The sequence below is a fragment of the Crocodylus siamensis genome, chromosome 4 (assembly GCF_052110815.1).
Source record: "Crocodylus siamensis isolate JL-2025a chromosome 4, ASM5211081v1, whole genome shotgun sequence".
In the NCBI taxonomy this organism is placed as follows: Eukaryota; Metazoa; Chordata; order Crocodylia; family Crocodylidae; genus Crocodylus; species Crocodylus siamensis.
Genome location: NC_143398.1, coordinates 148,148,632 through 148,173,601, shown reverse-complemented (window position 1 = coordinate 148,173,601; position 24,970 = coordinate 148,148,632). Strand labels below are relative to the sequence as shown.

Sequence of the window (24,970 nt, the reverse complement as noted above, 5' to 3'; positions counted from 1 at the left end):
GTCAATCACACTGTTTTTCAATACCCTGGATGTGGCTGCCATTGCCAGCCTCATCATTTGGCTAGGCCACAACCTAAACTGGAAGATTACATTTAAGAAGATGGTGCTTTTTTTTTGCAGGAGCTTGGAGAACAGTTGATCAACGGACAAATAAAACTAAGAATGATGGATATATGTAATCTGTCTAAGTCCCTCAAGTCTGATATGATTGCCTTAAATTACAAATTGCTACAACCCACCTCAGTAGAATCTTCTGCAAGCATGAGTGGACGTTGTACTTTTTGTCCAAGGACAGATGACTGCAAAACCCAGAAATGATGTGAAGACTGTAAGTGATTTGCTTGTGTGCACCATAGTACATCACTGCTGCTTTGTGAGGAATGCTATATTTAATTAAAACAGTTAGGAGATATTTTTGGAAGCAATTGTTACTTTGAAAACAGTGTGAACTGCAGACTTAGCAAATTGTTCATTCAAGTTTTGAAAATCTAAAATTAAAGTTTAAATTTTGTACATAGTTCTAGTTAAATAATATTTTGGGTTCAAATCATCATAAATACTCTTTCAAACAATTTTTATGTTTAATAAATAGGTTTTGGTACATTTGTCACTGATTCCATTTTGTTCATGCAGATGGGGTAACAAGTTACCCTGTGAAAACAGCAGTGGTTATGGTTTCATGAAAATGGATGAGGGTTATTATGAATCTAATTCCAGTAGCAATAGGTACCTGGCAGTGAGACATTGTTAGCATTGTGAGTTGAGACTGCCAATTGAAACACTGCAGAAGTAAGTGGCATCAGGCATCCTTCCAGGTTCTTCTCTTCTGCCTGTTCTTCTCACCGTTGGGAGCTCAGCATAGCAATGGGAGTTAAAAATAGGAGGGAGGCAGCATAGAAGGAGCATAGGAATTTTTACTGGAAAACCACCATGCAGTGCCTCCTGCCTGGACATCTTGTATACCTCTTGTACCTTGCTTCATGACAAAAAAACCACGAATACAATTTACATGAAAGTTCAAGTAAACAATGCACCCTCCACCACCACCCTCAGGGCACAGCAAAGTGGCAGGTGTCACTTACCAATGGATAAAGTTTGGGCAGTTGTGGAGCATGTCGCAAAGTCCTCTTTCAAGTTCCACATCACAAAGCAGCTCACATCCTGCACTCAAAGCTTCAGTCAAAGCTTCATTGCACCCCACTTCAGCAGCCTGCACTCTTCTTGAAAGCTGCATTTATACTGCTGAACACCCCCCAGGGTCACCTCGCCCTGTTGGTCTCCACACTGGGCTGCGTCCTTCTGCCTCTGGTGTGCTGTTCTCTCTCATCCACCTCAAATCTCTTCCATCGATACAGTGTGTGTGCACCCCCAATAACTGCTCCCTTAATTTATAGGCCTTGATCAGAGCAGCCCCCCGCCTTCCCGCCACCCCCCACTGCCCTCATTTTGGTGTAAAAAAATCCAGACAGTCTGGCACTGGGCTGTAAAAGAGTATGAAAAAATAGTAGGAAAAGTGCATTTGCAAAGTGGCTGCCTCGGCAAAATACTTGCGGTGCCTTTGCACACTGTGTGAGGGGGGACACAGTCAGCCAGAGAGACAGCCAAGCAGCCTCCCCCACACCCCACACCCCATAGGAAGAAAAGCCTAGATAGGGAGCAGCCCCTTTGGGTGACTTTGCAGAGTGACTGCCTTGACAAACTGCTTGTGATCAGCCAGACTTGTAAGGGGGGGACACAGCCAGATAGTCCCTTGCCCCCCCCATCCCCCCAGTCAGAAAATCCTGGTCAGGGAGCAGGCAAGGTTCTTTGAGTAGATGTGATATCTTTCATTAGACTAACTAACTAGTTGGAAAAAAGGTTTTGGCACGCTTTTGGGCGCAGTCACCCTTCTTCAGGCATAGGGAGTCTTTGCTGTTCTGAGACTCCAAGAAATTAAAGAAGCTTAAAGTAGGATGACAGTGAAAATGTAAATAGGTAGACTTAGAAAGACAAAAGGTAAAGCACAGAGGTAAAGCAGAGGAGGGAGAAAACAGGGGAGAAGGGAAAAAAAAGGCCAACAGGAGACATTACAGTGATAGAATCCAAAGTAGAAAAGAGGCTATCAGTGAAAAATAAAGTAGTTGGAGATCAGGAAAACAGGACTGAGAGAAGTTAAAAGTGTGAGAGAATGTAGTGAAAATATGAATAGGTAAAAAGGAAAAACTAAAGATAAAGCGGGGGAGAGAGACCTAAAACTGCCCCATGTGGTCAGGGAGCAGCCCCTTTGGGTGACTTTGCACAGTGACTGCCTTGGCAAACTTCTTGTGTGCAGGCCATACCCCCTCCCAATTACAGCACCTCCCAAACCAACACAGTGACGTGGGGATCTTGACAGCCCTTCAAAGTTATGGAGCCAGACGCAGAAATCCAGCATAACATGAGGTTTTATTATAAGCAACACAGTATTGTAACCAGTCGGTTATTTGGCCTTCTTTGCCTTTACCCCAACATCATCTTGAATGGACCCTACTTCCCTGAACCGCAGTGGTGGCCACCTAGCCTACTGGCAGTCTTTTGTCCCTCCCCAACTCCACTGCATTTGGGGGAAGAGGCTCAGCTGTAATGCTGCTGGCTACCTCCTGGACAAAGGCAAGCTGAGCCTGCCCTTTCTGGGGTGCTATCCGCTTTTTAAACTGCAGGACATCACTTATCAAGCCCTGTGACCTGGAATCAACAGAGCACTCTGTAGCCATGTCTCCCAACCGTCCTATGTGGTCTAGCACCTTCTCGAAGAAGGCATTTGTGTTTTCTGTATCAGAACGAAGCGAGTCCCAGAGTTAATTCCACCAGCCTGCTGCACCTGACATTCTGGCTCATGACGAGTCCACCAAAGCCTCCATCATGTTTTCTCAGGACCGTTGATGCCTGTGGTGCACATCCCTTGAGTGCTCTGTTGTAGTGTGAGCTGGTTTCCGAGGTTTGGGTGAACGTGCCCTCCCAGCATCAGGCGCGGTACCTGGTAAACAAACAAAAAGGTGTTCCTGGTTTGGTGACATTTCCTTCCCCAAAGAAGAGGAAACTCCACACCTGCAATCCCTCCCTACCACTGCAGTGAAGAAAAAGCATACAGGCACAGAAGCAAACCCTGCAAGATTGGGGCACCATTCACATTGCCCAAAATTTACAAGACCCCGGTCCAGAGTCAGAGTCACTGCCTGTGCCAGCTGCAGACAACCAAAGCCAAAAAATGAGTTTGGCATCTGTTACATTACCAGTTACATTACCAACACCAGAAGAGAATGACGTGTACCCTTCATTCAACACCAAAAGAGCATGGCGACCCACCTCCAATGATACCTGCATTTCTCCCCTCCACGTACACACAAACCCAACTCACACTTACCTGAGCAGTGCCTGCCAGTGGCAAGAGCCACATTCCGTGATACTTACAAGTCACCGAGCATGCATCTTTTTGGGTCTTGGGAACAGAAACCAATGTCTGAGTGCAGGGAAGAGAAACCGGTCGTGAATCTTCTTGAGTCTCGGGAACAGAAGCCGACGTTTGAGCGTGGGGAAGAGAAGCTGCATGGGTAAAGGTTTTTTTCCTGTTCATCCTCCTCCACCTCAACAACTGTGCTACTCCATGGAACCAGGGTAGTCAAGGCCAAGGTATACTGCCCTTCTTGGCACTCCCTGTCATCTGGGAACAAGGAGCAGTCTCCCCACTGATGCAGCATGGGTTTTGGTTGAGGAGGAGCTGCCTCTGTCAGTGTGCTCTCCTCCAGCACAGTGCCAGTCCTGAAAGACTGCATACAGGGAGTCTCACCCACATCCTTGGGTAGAATGATGGACACCTTGTCATAGAAAGGAGCAATTGTGCACCCTGCCCCAGAATGAGCATTTGCATCCTTGGCACGGTGAAATGCACATCTCACGGCCTTGATCTTGCACTGGCACTTAGTCCAGTCCTGCTGGTTGTGCCCTTACACCTGCATTGCTTTTGCTATAGCTGCACAAACAGGCTTATTCCTCCAACTTTCCAGCTCGTCTATGATCCTTTGCTCTGACCGAATGTTGAGTAAGTCCTGCAGTTCTTCCCGGGTCCAGTTGGGTCCATGGGTGTTGGAGGTATCAGCCTTCTGCTCAGTCACCTGCATATTGTTGGACTTGGTTTTCTGAAACATCAGGAAGCAGTTTGTGCCCAACAGAAACTGGATTCACAAAAGGTCACTAGCTACATTTGTGGGTCAGCTTTATACACATGCCTTGCACAACCACTTTGGAAAATTCCATATACTGTTGTGAAGGTATTACCTGTGTGTCACAACACCCAAAGGTGATGAAGCACCATGTTTAGCAACAAAGACATGGTGATGGGCTTGAGCATGGGCAAAATAAAGCCATTGTCCATTTGAATGCCTGGTTAATGGCCCATAATGTTGCAAAAATCGAGCACGCTTGTGTTTTTGACTGTCTACCCCTAGTAGCACAGAATCAAGGCCAAATTTTTATTGGTGCAACTAGAGAAGCACAGGCAGACTGTTTTCACTGACCAGACAAAGTATTCAGTTGCTGTGGTCCCACATTAACATGAGAGCACTATGGCAACATTTTATCTGTCTCATTCCAGAATTAATTCTTTGAAAGCTTGATGACTATTGTCTTGAATAAAGACTTGAACAAACACCAACATCACCTCCCACCAAACAAAGGCTACGCAAATGCCCAGCGCCCCAGGTGGGGTTACTTATTGAAATGCAGGTAAGAATTGATGCAGTGGTCATCTATAGTGAATGCAGCAAGACAGAGCTCCAGAATACAACCCCCATCACCTGCCCCCTTCCCAATTGGTGGTGGTGGTGGTGATCATAAAAACAGCTGATATGAGAAGCAAATGATGATGGAGGAGGACCAAATGGAGATTCAGGATGAAACAAATCATGAATGGGAAGTTGAGAAAAGAGAACAATGGAATGAAGACTCCTCTGACATGGAGAATCAGGAGGACATGGGTAAGCAGGAGGAGGAGGAGATGATACTGCTGCTGATTGAACTACTGCTGGCCTTAATACAAGACATGCAGAACCATATAAAGATGATAGCATATGCATCATTAGCATTTCTCCAAGTTTTCAATGAGGCTGAATGTATAGGCACCTCGTGAACAGGGGATGGATATATTCTGAGGACTGGGACGACTGAGAGGCATGCAAAGAAATGGAAGCTGGCTGGCCCCTGTTGAGAAACCTCAGGAGCAGCAACTGCATGGTCTGGGCCTGCAAGAGCAGCTCGGACTGGTGGGACCGAATCATGCTGACCACTTGGAATGATCAGCAGTGGCTGGAGATATTCTGAATGACCATGGAGATGTTTTATCATCTCGATGCTGGCACCACAGATTGAGAGGCAGGACACTAATATCCATCGGGCCACCCCGCTGGACAAGAGGGTGGCCATAGCCATCATGAAATTGGCCCCCCCATCCAATCCACTACATCGTGAACCAGTTCAGTGCAGCTTCCTGCACAGCTGGGATGACAACTTGTGAGGTATGTCAGCCGCTGCAGGACATTGCTACAAACAACTTTATTTGCCTCAGGAAATCTCAGGAAGTCATAAATGGCTTCAGTGCCATAGCTTTCCCTAACTGTGTGGGGGTTTTAGACAGCACTCATATCCCAGTGCGGTCCCCTTCAGGGAGGGGAAGGTCTTTCACAAACAGGAAAGGATTTTCCTCTGTGATCCTGCAAGCCTTGGTGGACCACTGGCACTGGTTCATGAATATTGTAACCTGGTGGGCTGGCAGCACATATGACATGCACATGTTCAGAAACTCTCCTCTGTCTCACCTTGTGGAGAAAGAACGCTATGCCCCCGGAGTCTCCAAGACACTGATACACGTTATTGCCATTCCCCTGCTTATAATAGTGGATGCTGCCTACCCCCTAAACCCCTGGCTTATGAAGCCTTACGGAGGGAACATTATGGACCCGTGGAACCTGGTTTTCAAATACCATCTGAGCAGATGCAGGATAGCTGTTGAATGTGTATCTAACTGAAAAGATGATGAAGGGCAGTGGCAACGCGTAGCATCCACATACAGCCCTTGAGCATGGCAGTGCATCCCCTATGAAAAGGGGCAGTTGCTGCTGTGGCGGTCACCGCTCACCACCTCCCCCACCACCACCAACAGCACCAGCAGTGTCTGCGGGAGCTCCTCGCTCACCACCACCATGCCCCTGCCACTGCCAGTACCACCGTGGCCCTCCAGCCATTGGGGGCAGGCATTGTTCATGATGGATGGCACTTAACTCCTGGCTCAGGCTGGAGCTAGAAAATATGGCCTTTGTAGTGGCAGCCTGCATGCTTCACAACATGTCTGAGACCCATGGAGAGGTTTTCAGCAACTCGCGAGCTAAAGAAGCGTGACAGGCAGTGGCCAGACAGAGTCATTGCCAGCCAGCAGTGCAAAGACCGAGGACATATCCACAAGGAGAAGTTGGTCAGGGGGCCCTTGTGCTGGATTGCCTGGCAGCACATATTATGGATATGGATGCTGACAACTAGCCGTGGTTGTTCATTTCAGCAACTTTTCACAACACCCCTCCAAAAGCCATATGCCGTACTAAACAAATAGAGAAGGTGGCAGGTATTCATAATGGAACATGGACAGGGAAGGGGAGCTGGGAAGCAGCCCCATTGATATATCCCCCATGGAAACTGTTTGAAGCCCTGGCAGCTCTGGAATGCTGGGAAATGTAGTCCTAAAAGCCAGAAAACTAACATCTGTCACATTTGGCATCATCCCTCTGCCCCCCACACACACTGTACTATACTATTAGTACACCATTAATTTTCATTAAGCATTCATGGCCACATCTGCTTTAGCAACACAGCATGAAACACCCACACACTGGTCCACTCGCCGCCACCATCAGTGGCAATCACCAACCAGCCAGGGTCACACCCACTATTCTCAACCCTGTATGTTTCTCATATCATATATACAGTTTTAAAAAAATCATATATAAGTTCTCATTACTTTGTAACATGGGGGAAAGGAAAGAGACAGGAGGGGATGATTCACACGGCTTGTCGTCAGGATAACCATCGAGTTGCCTACTGGGAGACCAGCCCAAGCCTAAGTCATTGCAAGTGGCAGGGATTTCATAGATTCATAGATGTTAGGGTTGGAAGGGACCTCAGTAGGTCACGTCCAGCCCCCTGCTAGGTGCTTGTCCAGTCTCCTCTTGAAAACCCCCAGGGCAGGGGAGAGCACCACCTCCCTTGGAAGCCCATTCCAGATTCTAGCAACCCTTACTGTGAAGAAGTTCTTTCAGATGTCCAACCTAAATCTGCTCTCCATCAATTTGTGGACACTGTTCCTAGTTACTCCAGGGGGTGCCCTAGTAAACAGGGCATTTCCTATTCCATGCTGCACTTTCTGATGAATTTCTAGGCAGCCACTAGATCACCTCTCAGTCTTCTCTTGTGAAGGCTGAAGAGATCTAGGTCCCTCAGTCTCTTCTCGTAGGGCCTTGCCTGCAGACCTCTAACCCTACGAGTGACCCTTCTCTGAACCCTCTCAAGATTTTCCACATCCCTCTTGAAGTGTGGCACCCAAAACTGGATGCAGTACTCCAACTGCGGCCTGACCAGTGCCACATAGAGGGGAAGCATCACCTCCCTGGACCTGTTTCATAGATTTCATAGACATTAGGGCTGTAAGGGACCTCAGAAGATCATTGAGTCCAGCCCCCTGCCCCAGGGGCAGGAAGAAACAAGCCAGAAGTACACTTCCAGGGGGGTGCACAGCCAATTTCCGGGGGTGTTCATACATCCCTCCATCCTCCTTTTCGGCCACTGAGACAGAATCCAAAGACCAGACTGAATCCAGATGTTTGGTGCCTCCACAGCTGTAGTTATATAAGTGCCTGGGAATTGAACCCAGGTCTTCTGTATAGTAGACAAGGATTCTACCACTGATCCACAAAAGATTCCTGTTTATCATGCATCTGCTAATGCATGATAAAGTGTGGTTAGCCTTGTTGATCACTTCGTCACATTGACAACTCGTGTTCATCTTGGAGTCAACTATGACTCCAAGATCCCTTTCTACTGCTGTGCCACTGAGAAGGTCAGCCCCCAGCCTATAAGTGTGTTGGTGGTTCTTTTTGCCCAGGTCAGCACTTTGTACTTGTCTTTGTTGAACTGCATCCTATTTCATTCTGCCCATTTTTCCAACCTGTCCAGATCCACCTGGATCTTTTCCCTACCTTCTGGTGTGTTAACTTTGCTCCATAATTTGGTATCATCTGCGAACTTGGACAGGGTGTTCTCCATGCCTCCGTCCAAGTCACTGATGAAAACATTGAATAGCACTGGTCCAAGAACCGAGCCTTGCAGGACTCCACTGCCCACATCTTTCCAGGTTGATACCGACCTGTCCTGCACCACTCTCCCAGTGCAACCCCTAAGCCAATGGTGACCGTAGCCTGGAGGGGGGCGGGTGTAGGAAGGAACGTGGTGTGAGACTCCTGGCGGACAGTAGGGGCCAGGGACTGTGGAGGGAGACTGCTTTACTGGTGAACAGGTGCCTGCTGCTGTAATTCATTAGGAAAGATGTTACTGGGGGTAGATTTGTATTTGGCTGTCCCTGCTGGAATCTGCAGGGAATTACACACAGGACTTAAGTACTTCAAAACCCCGTGGTGTGCAAACAGAAATGCGATGCAGCAAAATAACCCAGGTTAAAAATGTTTAGGCATGTTAAATTAATGAGGATCAAACACTGTGGCATGTACAAACACCCTAAAAACCCAAATCACTAATACCCAGCTGCTAACAAACTTCACTTTTCCATCCCCTACTGACCTTGCCAAAGTAAGTAGGCAAAGTAAGTAGAGACAAAACAGATTCTTCCTCAATGTAGGCATGGTATTGTCTGGATGGAAGACCCCAAGGCAGAGACCACCAGTTACATTCCTGCTAGGTGACTACATTGCTTTGTATGTGACAGTTTACAAGGCTTAATCATGCTGTCTGGTCAACCACTATCTTTACTGTTATTGATATATTAGAATTCAGATTCAGTTTTCTGTACACATTTGTAAGGTTAGGAAGGTCTGTTTTTTCAGAGCCTGCAGAGAGACGGGAGGACTGCAGTGGGTTCTCTTGTAAATTGAAATCCAATATACATTTTCTACCCAAGGAAGCAAGTTTCTGAGTTGTTATGTGGGGTAAGTGAAGTGTGGTTGTAGTCTGGGCCAGAAGGGCTGTATTTCAAGTTCCTTTTTTCTGTCTGACTTTTGGGATGCCTTTTCCACATGGAGCAGAACTAGCCCCAGGGACAATGGCCTGGGATATTGCCAGCAGAGGCATAAGATCTTTCTTACTCATTGTCTAACCCTGTATTTCCCTTGAGATGCCTGCTTGCAAACCTCTTGGGATAGGGAGCTGCTATCTCTCATTCCTGAGGTCATTTCCTCCAGTGTTAAATTCTCCTGAAGTCTGAAGCCATTCCATGCAAGCTCCCCGCTGTGAGCACAGGGCAGGAAGTGTTCAAAACAAATCCACAAGAACCAGAAAATCCCAGATCTCCGCATTATTCCATCCTTGGTCTCTTGATGTGGAATGGCTTTTTCCTTTATGTTTCTTTTAAGTTGTGCTTTGATCAGCCTTATAACTGTCCAGGTTTTAATGTCTGGTTTCCCTGTCTTGGATTTTTAGTTTTCTGTTGGTCTTGGCACTCTAGCCAGGAGGTTCAACATGCCCATTCCTTATTAGGACATAAGTCTTGATTTTCTGTGAGGCCTGGTTCAATGCTCTGGTTCATCTTTTGACTACTGGAAGCTACCGAGCATGACTGTCCAGTTTGAAAGAGAGAAGAATGTGAGGGGTTCTTTTTGAACTCCATGAAAGATCTCAGTGGGATCAGTGAGTTGGTTATGCCTCTGGCTCAGTTAAATAGCAAGACGAAGTACAGGTACATGTTTGGAGATTCAGAGAGCTGTTTAGGTTAAACATAGAAGTCTCATGGAGGCAACAGAGACATGTGGACCAAGCCCTGAGAACGGCACAGGAGCCAATGGGGGTTTCTACAAATGTATGTTTTCTGGGCATTCAGCTCACAAGCCAATGGGCTTAGAACACTGGGAACACCCAATGAGTTATAAATACATATCCTGCCTGGATGTTTTACACTTACTATTTTAAATCCCAAGGGTCTGTGAGCACTTCTGTCTCATATAAAGCCTTGGAAAATTGCCTAGCTTCACTTTGGTGTTCAGCTGGCTAGAGGCTACAATAACTGCATCAACAGTTAAATCCTCATTCAGCAAATAAAATGTGGTGTTGCCTTTGATATAAGCAAGCTTGCTATCTTGTAGTTTTTGCTAATGTGAGTTTTCTTCCTGTATCTTAAACTCACTCAGTTAGAAAATGTTGCCCCTGCTTTTAGCGCATCTTTAGATAAACCTGTGCCCATGGCATTATGTCTAGCCCATGTCATAAAATCATAGAAAATTAGGGTTGGAAGGGACCTCAGGAGGTCTCCTAGTCCAGCCCCCCACTCAGAGCAGGACCACCACCACCACTGTCATTCCAGCCAAGGTTTTGTCTAGCCTGGTCTTACAACCCTTCAAGGATTCCACAACCTCTCTGGATAGCCTGTTTCAGTGCTTTAGCTACACTTCTAGTGAGAAAGTTTTTTTTCTAATATCTAGCCTAAACCTCCTTGCTGCAACTTGAGACTACTGCTCCTTGTTCTGTCATCTGCCACCACTGAGAGCAATCTAGCTCCATCCTTTTTGGAACCACTCTTCAGGTAGTTGAAGGAAACAGCATGAGGTTAGTAATATGGTGTAGCAGGGCACCAGGGTGCCTACTACTAGATAATGGTGTGTAGCAGGGCACTAAGGAGCCTGCTACTGATAGTGGTGATATAGGCCTAGCTGCCACTCAATAGGGCAGCACAGCTGTGAGTTGCCAAAGCAACTAATTGGGTCAGCTGACCACCAGGGGGCAGGGCCGGGCCTTCATAAATAGAGAAGGCTCAGGCCAGACGCAGTTCCCCTCTGGTAGCTTAAGGAGTAAGAGCTCTGCTAGAGCAAGCAGGGTGGTGTTGTGCAGCAGCAGCAGCGTGTGGCTACAGGGTGGAGAGGACCCTGACAGGGATGAGAGAAGGATAGCCAGGTTGGCCTAAGATTTGTGTTATGGCCTAGTGGCCTTGTGTTTCTGTTTGGTTTGGTTGTTGTGATTATTACACCGGAGGACTGGGTGAGGCTGTAGGGGTGGAGGAGGCCTCATCAGGAGCTCCCCAGTAAAGTGGGGGTATTCCTGGCACCACTGAGGGTGTCGTGTTGTGGGGGTGTCCCAACCCCAGCCCAATGTGGGCAGCTTTGGGAAGAGCTCGGTAGAGGCAGAAGCCCAGTGGGGCACAGGCCCAGAAAGGTGGGTCTGAGGGGGTCCCGACCCCAGCCCAGCGGGGTGGTAGTGGGACGAGCCTCAATTGGGATCCCCAATTGGGAAGAGCCCCAGTGGGGCATAGACCTGAGAAAGCAGGTCTGGGGGCCAGGTGAGGCCGGGGCCACCTGAGCCCCAACCTTGGGAAACCCGCGTCGGGCGTAGAAGGCCCCAGTGCAGGCAACGAGAGCAATGAGCACAAGCAAGGGCCCCAGCGCAGGCAGGGGAGCGCGAGAGGTGCGAACAAGGCCCCAGTGTGGGTGGAGAGCGTGAGAAGTGCAAGCAGGGGCCCCAGTGTGGGCGACAAGCATGAGCAAGGGCCCCAGTGCAGACAGGGGAGCACGCGAGATGTGAGCAAAGGCCCCGGTGTGGGGGGAGAGCGCGAGTATCTTGGAGCAGGCCCTGGGAGAGGGCGTGTATATTGGACATCGGACAGGCCCTGGGAGAGGGCGCGTATGTTACATCGGGAAGAGTCCCAGTGGGGCACGGCCTGGGAGGGGAAAGCCCCGGAAGGGGGCGAGCCCAGTGGAAGGCCCTGGAGAGAAGGAATGAGTATATCGAGTAGGCCCGAGAAAGAGCAGGCTACTTAGAACAGAATCCCAGTATAGCGAGACCAGCCCCGTGCCAAGGAGGGCAGGAAGGCAGCCTCCCATTAATAATAATAATAAGATCAAAGACGTGGCGGGTGAGATAGGGTGCATTCAAGACCCAGGTTGGCACAGTAGGCAAGGGCACTAGGGGAGGTCACAGCACCCCTAGGGACAGTCCTGCCACATATGGACTTCAAGTTGTTTGGATTATCCTTTTTATTTCACTAGGTTTTATAGGTTAGTCATGTTTAATCAACTTAATGTTTTTGTTTTCATTTGCTCTTGCAGCAATGTTGTGATTTTCTGGTATATATAGATCTAATGGACATGACCATGCATGCAAACACATGTGCTTGCAGGAGCTCAAATAGACGTGGTGCAAATTTGAGCCAGGGCTTTTTGCCTCAGTGCATATGCCTGGACATGCGCTTTGGTGTGGTGCAAGTTGTGACACTTGGGGAACAATAACCCTGCCTGGCTCCTCCCAGATCTGTAGCCAGAGGGAGCTAGAGCCCAGGCCCAGCACCTGTGTTGTCCCCAGCAGTATAAAAAGCCGCCCTAGCAAGTAGCTCAGGGCTACTCACTCTCAGGAGCTTCTGGGGCCCAGCCAATTGGTACCTGGGGACACCACCACTTGTGCCAGCTGGACTGTTGAAGCAGCCCTGAGCATTCCCTTCACTCTTTACCCACTGCAGCAGTCTGGCAGTGCAGGCTGCTGCCTGGCTGGGACCTGCTGTGCTCCTGCCAGATCCAGATGGGAACTGTCACTGTCCCACTGACCCCATCCCTCACCAGCTCCTGCTGCCCCACCCAGCCGCAGCATCCTGGCAATCTTTTTTTTTAAAGGCCCACAGTCACTGTCAGTATCAGCTGCCATTGGGGTCACTGGGGTCTCTTGGCAGAGTTCCCCCCACCCTAGCATGGGGAATGGGGCCCCTTCTCCACCTTCCACCCCCTACTTACTGGCACAGAGACTGGGTCCAGCTTCCTGCAGCTGGCACACTACCTACCCTGCATGGGGAGGCAGCATGCTTCAGCACCGGGGTGAAGGCCAGCCATAGAGATGCGCTGGCTGGCTACCAGAGCATCTCTGTGGAGGACCAAGACTCCAGTTGCCTCAGAGTGCACTTGCCGCCTTTTCAAAATATGTGTAGTAAAAATGGCACCATGCCCAGGCCCATTTTTTTTACCCAGGGTATTTTTTGACCCCTGGATATCCAGGGGTCTAATTTTGCTGCTGCGCTGCAAATTTGAAGCATGAGGAATGTTTTTATGTTCCCACATGTGCCTCTTACAGCATCTCAACGGGGTTTGAGACACTGCAGGAGGCACATGTGCACTTGTCTGGACACACCGAATGAGATTATTTACTCTGAATGTATTAGTTGATGATTCCAGCCTTTGTTTAGGTTTGTGAATTGCTTTTATAGTAATCTGATCTCAGCTACTATGTTCCTTCTTTGTGATTATTTGCAGGATCTCGAAAGGGAACCAACACTAGCTGTTAACTTGTTTAATGCTCTGTTTGAATATGTTAACTATGATATGTGACTTATTCATTGATTGGATGCCTGGAACTTTTAAAACCAGAGAACAGTGTGAAGCAAATATTAGTTTCCAGTGCTAATTTTTACTTCAGTGCTAAAAATGTATGATATTTGGGGAATTCACACATTCTTTTTCAAGCCAAAGCCAGTGGTCACTTGAATACTTGCAGATACAGGGTTCTGATTGAATCGTAGTTCTAATTTTCATAAGTGGTTATTTCTGAAAGCTAGCACTGTATCAGCTTTCATTTTTAAGTAAGTTTCTAGCCTTCTTAAATACAGCAAAAAGCTTTAAAATATCACCTCTGACATCATCTGCAGCCAGAGGCAATTTAAAACTACCCCAACACTAGTTATTTTTAAGCAAATCTCATGATCTGGAGATGGGTAGGACTTGACTTTTGATTTTGAGATGTGTTGGGTTGTCAGTAGTGCAAAAATCAACAGTGGTGACCCCCATGAAGGACAGCAGGGTGCATTTGCCCCCGTTTCAAAATGTGTGTAGTAAAAATATCTGTCTTTGTACTGTTTGGCTAACTAACCATTTTTTATACAAGATCTCATGGGGATGTGGGAGGCATGTCTCAGCCTGCTTAAAGCACTGATTAAACAAAGAGCAGAAATGACTGGGAAAATCTTGAAAACTTTCTGTTTAAAGAGGAAGTTTTGCTCTGTTACAGAGGTGGCATAAATTGTATTCTTCCAGAGAAGTGATAAAATCGTGAATGAGAAGTCTAATACATTTTTTATGCTTAAAGAGTGTGTTGAGAGAGCAGGCCTGTAACCTGGATTGTGACTGGTAGGAAAAAGCATTGTGGATAAACAGCTCTGTTTTATATATAAAACAGTATGAACAAAGCCTTCATGAGTCAATATTCAGCAGGAAGGTATTGTCGGGTCAAAAAGTAACTGTCATTAGGCAGAACTCTGTCTTTTGCTTTGTTAATCTATCCTTCCATTTTCCTTCAATAGCTTCTGTCCCTCCAAAGGCTTTTTATTTCTTAGTCAAAAGGGGAGAACAAAACAACAAGAAGCATGTTTATTGAAATGGGATGAAAAGGCTTGGATTAGACGGGCAGCAGGCTAGAAGGTGATTGACAGTTAGTTTCACATGAGTTATCCTGGAGTAAGCTGGACTTCCCCACAGGCATTCATATTTGCTTGAAATTAGACATAAAATATTCCACCTCTAAATCTACCATCATACAATGCCGTTGTGACATCTTAGACAAAATAGGGGAACTATGTTATATTTCAGCATGAACTCAAATACTGCAAGTGTACAAAGTTTTGTAACGATTTAACACAATATTAATCAGACTTTTGTTCATGCCTTTGAAATTCCACATTGTTTCCTCCCTTGTCCTCTTTTTTCCTATAAAAAAAGAAGAATGAAATACACTAAATTATTTAATGAGACTAAATTTGTCTTCAAACATGTCCCTTAGAGCTGTCCTGGAGTTATATTCTTTGTGATATTGCAGCTATGGTCGGGTTGGGAAAAGGTGCATATTATAAGGAGCTTTCTATTTTTTTCTCTCTCTCAAAGGTGTTTACAAAATATGGGAAATGCTACATGTTTAACTCAGGAGAAGAAGGGCGGCCTCTGCTTACTACAGTCAAAGGTGGGACAGGCAATGGATTGGAACTCATGCTGGACATACAGCAAGATGAATATTTACCAATATGGGGAGAAACAGGTAAGAGAAAATATTAATTCCTTTAGCTAATGATGTGAGTTGGTTGCAGATGTACTTTTACCAGCTTTGCTGCCTCTTCCCATTGCCATGGGCTAAGGAATTCCACTCGCCATCAACAACCAAAGCCTGTTTTAAGTTTCAATTTTAAAAGTCCTGAAGCTTTGCAGAGAGCATCTGAGCTTTACAAATGCAGGTGGAACTTAAAAGTGAAGTTGACTACCCAAAACTCAGGGGCAAGAGCAAGTTCAGTGGTTTATTCTGAGGACTTGCTTTCCAGCTTGGAAATATTCTTCACTTGCTAGGCTATCTTATAGTGAGCGTCATAACTAGCTATTTAGCACCCTGGGCAGATCTGGTGGGGGGTACAGGAGGGAGTACAGGAGAACATGGGAGCAGTGGGGCACTGGAACGGTGGCAGGAACCTGGAATGGTGGAGTGGCAGGCAGTTTTACGTGCTTTGGCCTGGGATCACCCATCAGCTAGTCTGGCAGGACGCTGGGAGCTGGAGGGGGTAGTGGCACTGGTGATGGGACCCATAGAATCATAGAATTGTTAAAAAGTAGAGTTCAGAGGTCCTCGAGTTTAGCCTTCTGCCAAAGGCCAGATCATCCATATCTAAACCATCGTATACAGACACGTGGGCCATCCTATTTCTAAAACTAGATAGGCAACCCTGACACAACCCCAAGGCATAGCACCGTAACCTGCCAGAAGTAAAGCAAGGGGACAATAGTGACAAAAATTGTCATGCTGCTGCAAAGGTTGTTTAAAATATACTTGAGAGATCAAAGGAAGAGGGCCCCATTAGGTCTGTATGAAGTGGCTAGAATTCACTTCAAATTTGGATTTGGTCAATTTGTGGGACAGTAGGTCGAATCACTGTCCCAAATCAATTCAGATGAATCTGATTTGGAGATTTGGCAGCAGCCCCACTGCGCCACGCCATGTGGGGGGATCTGCATGAACCCCCTGAAGCCCCGAGGCCACTTCAGGAACAATGAGTCCCAGCATTTTTCTCAGGTTTTTTTTTTTCTTAAAGGGCTGGAGCTGGGATGGGCGGGACAGCCATGGGGGACCTGGGGGAGGGGGGGGAGGGAGCTCATGCAGAGCCCCCCACGCAGCATGGGGCAGTGGTAGTCAGCAGGGATTGCTCTCCCCCACAAAACAGCACCCAGTGAGTGGGGAGTTTTTTTTATAGGACTGGGAGCTGAGGCAGGCAGGGGGACTGGGGGAGCAGGCAGGGTATGGGGCCTGGCTGGGTCCCCCCCATGGTCTCCTCCAGCCCTGCTTCCCCACCCCCTACTTACCAGCTCTGAGTCCAGCTGCAGCTCCTTGATGCAGCCTCTGGGGACTTTCCAAATCATTGAAACTCTCTGAATTTTTTTCTGAAGATTCTGAGACCTTTGAATAATTTGGGCTTTTTAATTAGTCCCCTGATTCAATTTGAATTCAGAGATTCGGCCACCAAATCAGGCCAAATCTCCTCCAAATTGAATCGGCACCCAAAGCTTCTCACAGTCCTAGGCCCCATCTCTCCACTACAGAGGAAGGAAAAGAAAAACCCAGTCTGTACCAATCTGGCCATGGGGTAAAATTCCTTTGTGACCCCAAATATAATTTCTGCCCCCGCTCTGCATGGCTGTGTCCAGCCTCCTGATGTCCCTCCAGCACCTGCTGCCTGCTTTCTGGAGCCATATTTTACTTGTCCAGTATTTTCAGTGCCCCGGATCCCAGTTATTCATCTTTAGTTATGCGTTGAACCGTCTCGTTAGCCCTGCTACCACAGATGATTTATGGGCTAGAGACATTACACACAAACTGGTTTAAGTGATCAGAAACTAGTTTAAACCTGTAACATAATAGATGTTTGATCCACATAAACCAGTTTGAGAAAATCCTGATTGGATGTAGTATCAGACTTAACTGATTGGCTCAAACCAATTTATATAATGTGTGTCCCAGGCCCCCTGCTGGTTTAAATTAAATCAGACTCCCCCAGCATCCCAGCATGCTCTCTGGGCTCGGCAGAGTTCTCTGCTCCACAGCAGGGTTGGCCCTTGCCCTCTGCTCCCTGGCTGCACCTTCACTGCCTCTGCAAGCATCTGCTTGGCTTCTGCTCCCACCCTTCTGTCCCCACTCTGCTAAGCAGCATTCCCCCTTCCCTCGCAGACACATTAGCATTAGCTAGCAGACCACACGCTGGCTACCACTGAGCTGTAGCACACAGGGCAAAGGCAGAATCAACAGATAGCTGGTAATGTCTTTCTGTTGTTTTCTTAATGGCCTGATAAACTCTGAATTAGGGGTGATAAACATTTCCTGCTGGGCTGGTCAGGAGTGGGGGGAACCCCTCGCTAATCATAGCATCCTGCTGGAACCTGGCCACGTCCCCTTCTCAGCTCAGGTCTGTACAAGGGAAGGAAGGGTTGCTTTAGCACCCCACCCAGCTTCTAGCTTAAGCCACTGCAGGCATGTGCCTGGATTTCTGGGATGTCTGCCTGGTTGCAAAACTGACTGAGCCTAGCCATGTTAGGCTAACCTGCAAAGATTGAATCAATTCAGGCTCAGGCTTTTTGAATGTCTGTCCCTAGTCTTAAAGCCTAGTAGACTAATGTACTGTGCAATAAAGCATCACCATCTACATGTATGTATCATTTACTGTGTGGTAGATTAGTCTACTGTGAAGCTGCCTCCTACTTGTAAATACAGGTTGTGGCAGGCCAGTAGGGGTTGCTGCTGTGCTGAGCCACCCACCTCACTGCACCCAACCACCTTTCAGGCTCCGAGTGCCGCCCTTGGGTGCCTCATGTCTGGCCAACCCCCTTCCTGGACCATACCCGCTAGCCTGGGGGTAACACTGCCACCATCCAGAGTCTGGACTGATCCTGGACCTGTGCCCTCTGGGAAGCACTGGCCTATTAGCCCTTGAGGGTACTTGACCCACTACAAGAACTTGGGGTGCTTCCCTCAGTCTGAAGCACAAATAGTGGTCTCCACCCATCCCAGCTCCAAATCATTAGTCAACTGAAGCAAGAGGACCCCAAGCATAATCTATACCCTCTCCCAATAATTCTCCCATACTTGGTAAAAAGGAGAACTTTACTGGTTACAAGGAGTAGGTTTGGAAAAGGGTACAGGGTACAGCAATATCAGAGAAATCCCTTACAGCAAAGTGGCCTGGTAGCCTTTGGTTACACATCTGTGTTACTGCAAGCTATATATCTAGTGAGCTCTCAGGTAGCTTACTCATGAGTATCACCCAGAGACAGGTGGAGATTCCCTCTGGAGGCAGGCAGTGCATTGATCATGAGCTGAGAGACAGAGACAGATTCAGATGGTCCAGCTTCTGTCTGTGAGTTTTCATCATAGTTACTGCCCAGGAGTCCTTCACTTATAGCCCTTATCACCTCATTTAGCTGATCCAATGAAGGCCAGAAACTGTTGGCTGCCAGCCAACCGATTTCAAAGGCATCATGGGTTTCTGGATAGACTGGCAGGGTCTTTAGCCCACTCCCAGTAATGTTGGCATTGCTTAGAACTGTTGCGTCCGAGGACTGGTGCACCCTTGACCTGCGAGCCTGGGTGGGCACGACCGGCTGGACGCGGTATGATACGGTGGTCATACAGGTGGAAAAGCGAGAGGAGTCAGGGAGTTTAAATGCGTTTTGGTTATACAGAAAGTTTATTTTTACTTACACTACAGGAGATTTGTAGCGTAGGAAGGAAGTTGTGGTTACACAGTAGGAAAGAAGTTCAGTTCAGCTTGCAGACGCTTTTCTGTTGCACAGATCATAAACTGCTTAGTGCAGATTTTCAACAAAGCGTACAGGTAACTTCGGTTCAAAGACATTCGTGAGCTCTTGGTGAGAACGGATGAGTCAACAAAATCGGATACAACACCTGAAAATTTTTCGCCGCAGGTGGGGAGGGGTCAGCGACTGGCCAGGTCGCTGACTATGTCTCCTGGGTGTGCGTGGAGGTCTCCGCAGAAGGCGGAAATCTTTCCAAAATTAAAGGTTTTCAGGTAGCCAATCACAACACACCAGGCTTGAATAATTACAGGACTGCCAATTATGACTGTGAGCAGACTTTGTGTGTTCCTTACTTCTGCTCAGGTTGCATGCAAGATTGACTGCGCATGTATTTTACATTTAAGCTGGGGGAGGGCTGAATACGGAACTATGATGACAAAATATATTATGTTAACCTTTTGACCTTTTTGCCATCGGCATCTGAAATCAAAGATTTTTCTTTGACAAGAACAATAAGGAGCTTAAGCCCCCCACCCAGGTATGTGATACCCAGTCACATAGGCAGAGGGAGCAGGTTTTCCCCCTCCCTCAGAAATGTATCCAGCTCAGCTCAGGGTCAGAGGTATCTGCCCTCTGCAGTGATCATGGTAACCAAATCATCAGATAGCAGAGTTTTGGGGAGAGACATAGATGGTATTCTGCAACACAGGTAGCAGATTAACCACACAGTAACTACTGTGCAGTAGCATGCATGTAGACTGATGACTGGGAGCAAATTGCTCCTAGTCAGCCCAGACATTAGGGGGCAGGGAAACTGTCCTTTCTCCAGGCAGTTGCTTCACAGCCTCATGTTCTGACTGGAAGACTGGGGCATGGGGTGGAGAAAATGTCCCCTCCTCTGGCTGCTGCTTCCCAGCCTCTGCTGACTGCAGCATGGAGCTGGGAAGCAGTAGCCAAGGGAAGGGGACATTTTCCCCACCCCATACCCTGATCTACAGATTGGGGTACAGGGCTGGGAGGCAGCTGCCCCAGAGGTGGGTCAGCTTTACCCACCCCCCTGCTTTAGGGGGGGCTCAGCAGGGCTGGAGTAGCCCTACACTGAACTGCTTCTCAGGCACATCCAGACAAGTGTGCACGTGTGGTTTGCAACACCACAGACTAGTCTATGGCACTGCAAACCACACTTGCTGCATATGCAGGCATTCACTGCACTGCTAATTAATGCAGTGGATTTTTGACACTGGGAGATCTAATTAAAGTGTCCATAGCATCACATGTTTTCAGTGTCCCACACTTCAAAATGATGACAGGGGCACTTGAAGTAAAGCTTGTCAAATGAGATTTAGTTCAAGTGCTCCCACCACCATTTTGAAGTGCAGAGATGCTGAATAGGTATGAATCAACATGCTTCAGCACAGTCAATTAATTGAATTTGCTCCAACGCATGCTAATTAGTACGTATTAGGAGCAGACATCTGGCATGTGTATAGGTACCTTCTAATGTGAGGTACTAAATAATGCTCATTAGACTGCACTAATTTGCATGCTTTTTTTAGTGATGCTTAATGAGTAGTAGACTACTTTACTGTATGTTAGCATAATGTCACAGTTTTTTACATGACGCTTTAATGAGCAGTAAAATAGTCTACTGCGTATTAAAGTATAACAGCTGCAAAATTCATCTGGCTTCAAGCCAAGTGAGTGACTGGGGCTTAAGAGCTCTGCAACAGAGGGGCAACAAAACTTTGCAGAGGGTGCACAAGTCCTACCAGACAGTAGCATGATGCATGCTTCATATTGGCATGTTTAAATTGTGACCAGAGCCTGCATTGCAAACTGGGGGCTCTGATTGGCTACTACTGAGTCCATAAAAGCTGAGGGAGGGAAAGTTTGGAGAAGGGGGAAGTAGCAGACCCCGACCCAGGAGAGGTCAAGGAAACTCAGCCCAAGTCAGGGGAGACCATGTTGAAACTTGCCCAGAGAGCATCAGGACGAGGCAGAGCCTGTGACACCCCATGAGAAGCTGATCCCACTCCAGGTTCAGAGCTGTGCAACCAGAGACACAGGTGCCAGGGAAACAGTTGGAAGGGACCCTGTGAAGGGCTTAGGGAGGGGTTGGTAAGCAAGGTTGGTAGCCTCACTGGGACTGAGAGAAGCAGCAGAGTCCTAGAGTGTTAGGGACCTTGTCCGCGTTGCACTTTTCCTGCTTCCACATGACAAAATTTGCCATTTTGCTATTTTAATCACATCTGAAGATCTATGTTGTCACCTTGTTTTCTCATGTTAGTCATCTTTTTATCATGGTAAATGAAACCACCTCCAGCATGTTTTATTTTTAGTGGGTGAATTTGTGCCGAGAGGATTATTTTTATTGTATTATTTTTTCAATGTGTATCTGACATATGGGCGAAAGTGGCATTTTCCCTGCCTTGCAATGATTTCACCACTAGGTGCCGCTTGGGTTCACTCAGAAATCTATGAAATTTCTCTTGCAGTGCTGCAGCAAGACACTAGGTGTAATTATTGCAAATCTTTACTGGTGATTTAATTCAAGGTTCAGGTTAATGAAAAAAACAACTTTTTTGGATTCCAAAAAATATTGTTCCCCATATTCACATGCACTTCACCCCACCTTTTCTGTTGTTCCTCGCATGCCCTGCTTTGCTGTCTTTCCCCTCCTCCCGACAAATGGTGGCTGACCCCCCACCCCTGGAGCACACTCCTGCTTTCACATCATGCCCAGGCCATGCGTGGCCACAGTCCCATGGATGGCTGGTTGGATATCAGGGCTCCTCCCCTTCCCCCCCCCCCCAACACTGCCACCAGCAGGCAATGCCTGTTTTCCCCACTGCTGCTTCTCAGAGCCAGCAAGCTTCTTCTGTGCACCGTGCCCCAACTTTTCTGCTGCTTCCCGCCACCCACTCAGTGGTGGCTGGCCCCTGCTTTCACACCACGCCTGGGCCATGTATGGCCACTGTATTTCTTACACTTTTTTCACACTTTTTTCACATTTTTTCATTTTTTTCATTTCAAGCAAGCACACAAAAACCTGTATTGTACAGAGCAAAAAAAAAAAAAGTAATAACATAATTTAACTTAAGAACCATAAATGAAGACTTCAAACAATGAAAATGTCAAATGAACAAATTAAAAAACAAACAAGCAAAGAAAGGAAACAAAGAGCTATGCTCTTCCAACAGTAAAGAGCAGTCTCCTGGGATTGGATAATGATCTCATTTTCACTCCTGTCAAAAGACAAATTTGAAATCTTTACAATGCATCATCAGTATTATTCTCCGGGTAATAAATGTGACAGTTAGAAAGAATTCAAGTACTTAGGCTTTCTTCCCACATGACATTACTTGTATTTTCTTTTGATTACTTACATACATACATACCTAATTAATCAATCAATATTCTCATTGAACCTGTTGCTATTCTATCTGTGTCATGGCATCTCTTGTGTCAGGGCAAGGAACAGTTGTCATGGGAGATGACATTCAAAAATTCAACCAGAAATCTTTTTCCAAAGTACCCCACCATCGGCAAACTTACCACTGTCCTGCACTCTCCTTGTTGCTGACACCAAAGCACAGGTGGTGTCCACAGGATTCCCGGTGGTGCCATGCTGGGAAGGCAGTGGTGCAGCACCATGTACGCGTCATGTGTACCAGAAGTATGGCGGGGGACTTATCCACAGCACCCATGGAGTGAGTATAGTAGGACCATGAGTGGGTGCCCATGCCTGATATGAATGGTGGCACTGTGGGAAGTTGAAAGGCAGAGTTCTGGGTTCCTGCTGTGTCAGTTTGGTTACCCTGTTCAAATATATGTTCAAATTTATGCTGTATTACATAGAGTGTTTCCTAGTGCCTTTATAAAGGGCTAATGGCTGGTCATCATTACTTGATAAGTGCCCTCAGCCACAATACACTAGCCTTGGTCATGCAGGCCCCAAGATGGCTGTCACCAGTCTTGTGATTCATATTATGGGGTGCCTCCCTGTATCACCCTACCCAGCATCCCCCAAAAAATTTACCAAGCTTCTTCCCTCTTCCCCATGTGACTCTTTTGGTCTTCTGCTTGTTCTGCCTGTCAACACCTTGAGGTGCAGTTTCCCAGAAACCTCTGCATCTATCTCCTTGAAACTTGGCAGACTTCATGCTCTCAAGTGGGGCTACCATCACTTGTTTCAGCTGAATCAGGCAAGAATTGACAATGTTTTAAGCATGTTCGTGATTCTGCATTATAGCCTATGGGCGAAACATAGAAACAGCATTGAAATGGTGAAACACTTTCAATGAAACTAAATGGACCAGTGCTTTTGAAATGAAACAAAACTCAAAACAAAACACTGTCCCATACAAACGTCAAAACAGAAATCAGAGCGAAATGGTGCTGTTTTGCGCAGCCCTATGTATTATTGTGATGGGCTAGCTGGTAGTGACTTAGCCCAGGGGTTTTGAAAGGGTAAAAGATGATTGGAGGACGTGGGATTCCCTTTCCTCACCAATCTGGTAATGATTTGGCCTAGGGGTTTTGAAGGGGTAAAAGATAATGGGAGGACTTGGGATTCCCTTTCTTCACCAGTCAGGCCCCAGAGACTCACCCTCCACATCCCCTGATTGGCCCCTTGGGTCACCTGGAGAGGGATAAAAGGAGTAGTGCAGCTAACTCAGGAGAGACTGGTGAGGGACCACAAGGAAGGAGCTTTAAAGAGCTGGCAAAGAGCTGGGCCAACAGGGCGGGAGCAGTTGCCCCAGAAGCACTTGAAGGAGTGGGACCTGCAGGCAGCAGTGGGACCCTCAGCAGCACGGTGTGCAGCCGGCAGGAGAGGCTCCCTGCTGGGCTCCAGAATCCCCTATGAGAGGCTGCGGCCACCAGGAGAGGCTCCCCAGCTCCAGCAAGGATCTGAGCAGCGACCTGAGAGTTCGCAGCTCTGCTTCCAGCTCCTCCAATTAGAGGCCAGGTAGCTCAACGTGAGGCCGGGGCTCCTGGAAGACCAAGACCCTTAGCAGCTTTGCACAGTACTGGCACTGGTGGCTGTGTAGTAGAGTTTCTGCCTACCATGTGGGAGGACTGAGGTCAAGTCCCAGTTGGGGTGAGTGAGCTAACAAGGAGAAGTTCTCATTGCAGTGGAAAGGGGTCATTGTGTTTTCTCCCACTCCAGGTACCTAGGTCCTATATTCTTTGTTATTTGACATTTTGTATTTTGTGCCTCTTATATTTCACCAACCCGTATTGTTTGCTCTGCTGTTTGTGTTTTATATTTTGTTAACCCTGTCTTTTGTCAACTGGATGAATATACCTATGATTGTAAGTGTCTAACCTTTGTTGAATCCTGTCCCCTCAGGGCGTTGTAGTGTCCCCTATATCCCCTGGTTTATGCTGGTTATGTTCCCAGTACCGTTCTCTCATTAAAAGGTGTATGGTGAAGTCTCCATTGGTGATCTGGCTCTGCTCTATAGTGGGGAGAGTCCCTACACCTCCCAAAGTGTTTGTGCACCTTCTTTGATCCCTTCAACTGGAGAGGGGGGTACCTCTTGGAGTACCGCCCAGGTTACATTATCAAAGATTTACTCATGTATGTGGTGTACCCCCAAGTAATACCCCTTGAGGTTAACCAGCCAGCCTTGTCAAGCACACTGTTCTGGGCTTGTGTTGCCCTGTCATGGTACAGTTCATGTGCTGCCTACCTCTGCCATCCAAGATTTGGAGAATTGTCAGGGTTGTCTGGGTGGCCAGGGTGGGAGAATAAAGCATTTTTGGTGTTAGAGCACGGGAGCTGGATCGTTACTGCAATTCTGGTATTCTTCGGAGTCTGTAACATAGGTGGATTTAAAGTGCAATTTAAACCTTTCCTCCTATGGAAAAAACAGTACAAGACACTTTCCAAAGTCCTTTGGGGAACTTTATTTCTAGCTCAGTTTTAGAAAAAA

At 47.3% G+C, this 24,970-nt stretch overlaps 1 protein-coding gene across 4 annotated transcripts in view; it reads left to right on the top strand.

Moving 5' to 3' along the window:
• The window catches only part of LOC149866763 (acid-sensing ion channel 2-like), a 447,342-nt gene that overhangs the window by 177,368 nt on the left and 245,004 nt on the right, over positions 1 to 24,970 (top strand). For all 4 annotated transcript variants that reach the window (XR_016441947.1, XM_090044135.1, XM_090044134.1 and 1 more), the window contains exon 2: positions 15,129 to 15,279. Coding sequence is in view for 3 of the 4 variants with exons in the window: in XM_090044135.1 (XP_089900261.1) it covers positions 15,129 to 15,279 (151 nt within the window). In the remaining variant the exon portion in view is untranslated. The remainder of the gene's footprint in view (positions 1 to 15,128; positions 15,280 to 24,970) is intronic.